Source organism: Glycine soja, chromosome 14 (assembly GCF_004193775.1).
Source record: "Glycine soja cultivar W05 chromosome 14, ASM419377v2, whole genome shotgun sequence".
NCBI classification, from domain to species: domain Eukaryota; kingdom Viridiplantae; phylum Streptophyta; class Magnoliopsida; order Fabales; family Fabaceae; genus Glycine; species Glycine soja.
Genome location: NC_041015.1, coordinates 46,506,725 through 46,512,864, shown reverse-complemented (window position 1 = coordinate 46,512,864; position 6,140 = coordinate 46,506,725). Strand labels below are relative to the sequence as shown.

Sequence of the window (6,140 nt, the reverse complement as noted above, 5' to 3'; positions counted from 1 at the left end):
AGTTAAGTCTTTTTGATAATTTTTTCACTTACGATATTTTATGATCTACTTCTATCTAATTATTGAGTTGATCATTTATTTAATCTGTGATGCTTTTAGTAACTTTCTACTTATATATTTAAATCATCTTAAATTTGATTTTAATCTATTAATTCTTCATAATTTTTTACTTCATGAAAAGAAGTAAGGGTGATATAGCTTTATGCCATTGCATAGTAAAATAGCTTCTTAAATTCGAAATATGTATAATTAAAAAACAAAACCTATTAAGTCATGACTAGTCTAGCACATATGTAAACTTGACTAACGCAACGCAAATTGATGATAATCCTCGAAAGTGGTGGTCCAGTCAATTCTAAAAAGTAGTTCCGCGGTCTATAATTATATAATGTGAGTTGCTAAGACTGAGTTTGAGTTTGTTCAAAAATCTGAGTTGGTGTAAAGCATTTTGAGCATATGCAATTATGATTTTCTTTTTTTAACGCTGAGAATTAAGAGTACGATATCCATTTTATATTCAAATAAAAACTACTACATATTCGTAGAAATCATCACAAAGAGTACACACATACGAAAGTTAACGTCGTCGGATATACCGTGACACTGATAGTTGGGTGTTTGGCTACTAGAAAATTGCCTTTTGCATAAACAACTCAAAATTAACGGAGGGTAATATTTAAATGTAGTTTTTTTTAGTGTTTCATTGTTCTTTGATTACTATTAGAATTTTATCTTGACAATACACAATGAAAATTTACATTACATGATAAGAAAAATTATCAATCCAGGTGAAATCTAAATTGTTTTTCAGAGAACAAAACCCATAATACTTAATACATTGTTCTAAGATTTTTCCATTCTATAAAAATAAAACTTTATCATAGTTTATTAGATGCTTTCAATTTTATTCTTTGATCAAAATTGGAATTTTACTTCAATAATTTATATAATAAAAGGTTAATATAAACTAATGAGATGAAATTTTATTTTTTAGTTCTAATAATTTGAATATTTTATTTATTTTTAGTTCCCATAAAACTACTTTATCATTTTAATCTTTGAAATATCTTTTATATTTTGTTTAGTCTTTATCATTAAAGAAACTCCAATAAAAGGTGAAGTGGCCAAATATAATATTATCTCATCAAATTAAACTGATTAACATAATTTTATAGGAAGTAAAAATCAAAATTTGAATTTCTGTAAAAAAAAAAGTAAAAATTAAAATATCTAGATTATAAAGATTAAAATATTTTTATAGAAACTAAAAAAGTTAATGAGAAAAAGGATTATGTCTTAATGATATAAAATTTTTTATACAGTCATTCACAGTTTTAACATGTATGATAAATTTATTAATTTTTAAAATAATTATCTTAAAATAATTTAAATAATAATTTATAATTTAATAGAATACAAAATTATTTTACATACTATATAAACATTAAACACAAAAATAATTACCAAATTATAAGTTAAACAATATTTAAGCCTGTATCTATTTTTATTTTTTTCATTCCACAAATAAACCTGACCAGAAAGGGGAAAAAAACTGCAATAAGTGGAGAAATTACCAAAGGGAGCCATGAAAAGATGAAAAAGAAAAAAAAAAGTACAAAAGCTTGTAAAAGGAAAGGGAAGTGAAAATAAAATAAAATCTCTCAAATAATGAAACAGAGAGAGAGAGAGAGAGAGGCATTTGATTTGGATATTTGTGATGAAAGGGAGAGGGCATTGAGAATCCCAATGCTAAAGCTCAGAGACACAGACAGCTGAGGTTACTGTTGTCACTCCCTGGCCCTGTTTTGTTTTTGTGACCAATTAAACTAAAAAATCCCCACTCTCTCTCTCTCTCTCTCTCTCTCTCTCATCTCAGTATATCACCCTCCTCACTCTCTCCTTCATTCTCCTCTTCTCCCATTTCCAACTTTTCTTCTCTTCTCCCATTCCTTCTCAAATATTCCATTCTTTTGAATCCAAAGCCACAGTCACCAGATCAAAATCCCCAAAACACATCATCGACTGAATCGAACAAATGAGAGAGAAAGAGAACCATCCTTCGACAAACTCCGAGGACGACCACCGATCCTCCTTACTGGATCTGGCGCGTGCCGAAATCACGGAATCCTCTAACTCCAAGACCCGAACCGCAGGTTCGGGTCTTGGTTCGGGTTCCGGCACCTCTGAGCCTCAGGCTCCCTTCCCGGACCAGGTCCTCGAGAACGTGCTCGAGAACGTTCTCCACTTCCTCTCGTCGCGGCGCGACCGCAACGCCGCCTCATTGGTGTGCCGCTCCTGGTACCGCGCCGAGGCCCTCACCCGATCCGAGCTCTTCATCGGCAACTGCTACGCGCTCTCCCCCACTCGCGCCACCGCCCGCTTCACGCGCGCCAGGTCCGTCACCGTCAAGGGCAAGCCCCGCTTCGCCGACTTCGATCTTATGCCCGCCGACTGGGGGGCCCACTTCTCCCCCTGGGCCTCCGCCCTCTCCCAGGCCTACCCCTGGCTCGAGAAGCTCCACCTCAAGCGCATGCTGCTCACCGACGCCGACCTCGCTCTAATCGCCGACTCCTTCGCCGCCTTCCGCGAACTCGTCCTCGTCTGCTGCGAGGGCTTCGGCACTCCCGGCCTCGCCGTCGTCGTCTCCAAGTGCAGGTTTAGATCTCACTTATGCACACAAAAAAAGAAAAACCTAATCATTCATTTTAACTCAACCCGTATTACTTTTTATTTTTATTTTTAAAACAAGTTTAGTCGAATAAAAGAGTTCTTGATTGATTGATTTCTAATTTTGAGCATTGTTGTGTTGTGTGGTGTGGTGATTAGATTGCTGAGGGTGCTTGAGCTTGTGGAATCTGAGGTTGAGGACGATGAGGAGGTGGATTGGATTTCGTGTTTTCCCGAGAGCCAAACCAATCTGGAGTCTCTTGTGTTTGACTGTGTTGATGTTCCTATTAATTTCGAGGCTTTGGAGGGTTTAGTGGCTAGGTCGCCTCGCTTGAAGAAGCTTCGTTTGAACCGATATGTTTCCATGGCTGAGCTCTATCGTTTGTTGCTTCGAGCTCCGCAGCTTACTCACCTTGGAACGGGTTCATTCAGTGCTACTGAGGCTGGGGCGGTCGGGGATCAGGAGCCGGATTACGCGGCCGCCTTTGAGGCTTGCAGATCCCTGGTTTGCCTGTCTGGATTCAGGGAGATTTGGGCGGATTACCTTCCTGCTATTTATCCTGTCTGCACAAATCTGACATCGTTGAATTTGAGCTATGCTGATGTTAACACGGATCAGCTGAAGTCAGTTATCCGCCACTGTCATAAGCTGCAGATATTCTGGGTATGTGTTGTAGCTTTGTGACTTGTGTGGCTGCATTGTTGAGAATTTGAATTTGATTTTAGATTTGGAGCTTATTGTTGTTTTGGATTTTGGTGTGCAGGTACTTGATTCGATACGTGATGAGGGGCTTCAGGCGGTGGCTGCAACTTGCAAGGACTTGCGCGAACTTCGGGTTTTTCCTGTGGATGCAAGGGAGGAGACTGATGGGCCTGTTTCTGAGGTGGGGTTTGAAGCAATTTCTCAGGGTTGTAGGAAGTTGGAATCGATTTTGTTTTTCACCCAGAGGATGACTAATGCGGCTGTGGTGGCTATGTCAAAGAACTGCCCGGATCTTGTGGTGTTTCGTTTATGTATAATTGGGCGGTATAGGCCGGATCCTGTGACTGAGGAACCCATGGATGAGGGTTTTGGTGCTATTGTTATGAATTGCAAGAAGCTCACTCGGCTTGCTATGTCTGGTTTGCTGACTGATCGTGTTTTTGAGTACATTGGGATGTATGGGAAATTGGTTAGGACGCTGTCAGTTGCCTTTGCTGGGGACACTGACGTCGGCCTTAAATATGTGCTTGAAGGATGCCCTAATTTGCAAAAGCTTGAAATCAGGGATAGTCCTTTTGGGGATGGAGCTCTGAGATCCGGTTTGCATCATTATTACAACATGAGATTCCTCTGGATGTCATCCTGTAAATTGACGCGCCAAGCTTGCCAAGAGGTTGCTCGAGCATTGCCCAACCTGGTTTTGGAAGTGATCAACAACAACAACGAGGAGAATGCAGGTGATGAAGAGGAGAATGCAGGTGATGAAGTTGAGACATTGTACATGTATCGGTCTCTTGATGGACCACGGGATGATGCTCCAAGATTTGTTACCATCCTGCAATAGATTTTTCTTTTTAATTCAAGAAGATTTTAGCTCTTTCTAACGGTGGCTGGTCGATGAAACAGGATGGAACAGGGGATTTTAAATATAAACCTGCTAGAAGATTTCTCTGCTATCCATGGCAAACAAAGTTAAGCTTGCAACTCCTGTTCTTGGTATGGGCTGCAGTGATGGCAGGCCACAAAGCTACTATTGGGGAGGGAGGTTGGGAAAATTTCTCCATTTGCCCTTGTTTATGTTAGAGGACTAAGGATTGAAAGAGGGAATAGAATAATAGGAAGGGGTAGGGGGAGAATGATTCAGAAAATGAAGTCCTGCAGAAATCAATGTTGTCGTATCGTCAAAGTTTAAGTTTATGTATTTTTTTTTTCTTCTTTTATATTCATTTTCATCATAACGGAAAACTGCCCAAGGAGGGGGAAGTAGAGATTGCTCAAGCTGCTCTGAGGATTGGTTAATAAGCATTATTTCATTTCCTTGGTCAAATAGATGGTACATTGAGAGCAGATTCAGAAGGATCAAATCAGAAGGTTTTGGAGAGGTGATGTTCTCTAACTTATCCATCATACCTTACCAGTAGAGAAGCAAAAAATGTGTATTCACTTTGTAAGGAACTTAGTCTGTTTATTTGGATTCAAACGATAGTTAGTTGAAGCTTTGGCTGGCCAGAATCCAAACCCCAGACTGTGATATAAACCTATCTCTGTCTCCCTAATCTCAAATGTCTTTTTTCCTTTCTTTTTTTAATGTTCACGGATGTGTTGCTGTAGCACCTGACTGTTGAATTTATTGTTATTGTTAGCAATTGTGAGATGGTTAATAAATGCCAGAATATTCATGGACCATATTATGTATGTATCTTTCGTTTTCTGAATGTGGAATGATCGATAGTGAGACCTATTAATTATGCGTGGAAAGTGTTATTCAAGTACACGTTGCAGGACCCCCTTTCTTCTCGTGGGGTTCCATTTACATGCCGCGAGGATCCATCCCTTTTAACAGAAAAAAAATGGGGGAGGAATTGTTTGATGGTCCTCATCTTCTTCTTTCATCTGATCTTTGAGAGGGTTTCTTCCATTCATCAGTTACCTCACACAAGCCTTCTTAGTTCACATGCCTATTAGTTTATGTAGAGGGATTGAACTAATAATTTATTAGCTACAGTCTGAAATGAATAATTTCCTTGTGCTTTGAATATAGATATTATATGAGGGTGATGTATATGTGAGTATAAAATTATATGGCTTGAACAGGGTGTGAGGGGACCAATAATTTGATGACTGGTCTCCCCTCCTGCGTTTGTGTTATAAAGCGGCCAAGTCCACTAACGGACTCTCTCTCTCTCTCTCTCTCTCTCTCATTATTAGGTGAGAAATCCATCTCCCTCCCTTGTTTGTTGGTATTCAATCTGGCATGAGTTAGAATGGTGAAAAGTAAACTTAACATCAAAGTGGGATCTGACTGTGCAACTAAGTGATGGGAAGCAAAGCTTTGGCTCTCTCTTTTTGTCTATCCATTTGCTGCTTAAGCAAGTGGAGTGAAGTGAAACCCCAAATGGGTCTCCTTGCCACTGGCCCCCTCACAATTGGTCATTTCCCTTTTTCTTTCCATGTCCCTGTTACTCAGATTGCTTCGGTGAGAACAAAGAGGATAAGAAGAGCCTTGTGCAGGGAACACTGAACCAAAAAATAAAAGGGTAACTCCCTTCTACTCATAATTTGGCTTTGGCTTATCCATATTATTGCTCATGGTGGTGGGAATAGGAATAGCCCCTCTGGATGGTCATTACCATACAATAGCTGTCTTTGCCTTTTTTAACCATATCCTTTTTTCTGTTTGCCTTTCGTTCTTCTTTACAAGTAGCCATCACTGTCCCCTAGGAGAAAAGTAAAACAAAATTAAGAGAAAACAAATTGATTATGACCTTCC

The 6,140-nt window shown here is 39.3% G+C and overlaps 1 protein-coding gene across 1 annotated transcript; it reads left to right on the top strand.

The window, feature by feature from the left end:
* The first annotated feature begins 1,731 nt into the window (after nucleotides 1-1,731).
* LOC114383568 (transport inhibitor response 1-like protein) lies at nucleotides 1,732-5,056 on the top strand. Its single transcript, XM_028343263.1, has 3 exons — nucleotides 1,732-2,655; nucleotides 2,827-3,331; nucleotides 3,432-5,056. The coding sequence occupies exons 1-3, from the start codon at nucleotides 2,036-2,038 to the stop codon at nucleotides 4,212-4,214; spliced, it is 1,908 nt and encodes a 635-aa protein (XP_028199064.1). The 5' UTR covers nucleotides 1,732-2,035; the 3' UTR covers nucleotides 4,215-5,056.
* Nucleotides 5,057-6,140: the final 1,084 nt, after the last annotated feature.

Bases quoted from the DNA above. Each gene is read 5' to 3' on its own strand.
- LOC114383568 (XM_028343263.1), top strand. From the start codon at position 2,036: ATGAGAGAGAAAGAGAACCATCCTTCGACAAACTCCGAGGACGACCAC. The intron at 2,656-2,826 runs GTTTAGATCTCA...TGTGGTGATTAG, and splicing joins GTCGTCGTCTCCAAGTGCAG to ATTGCTGAGGGTGCTTGAGC. The intron at 3,332-3,431 runs GTATGTGTTGTA...TTTGGTGTGCAG, and splicing joins ATAAGCTGCAGATATTCTGG to GTACTTGATTCGATACGTGA.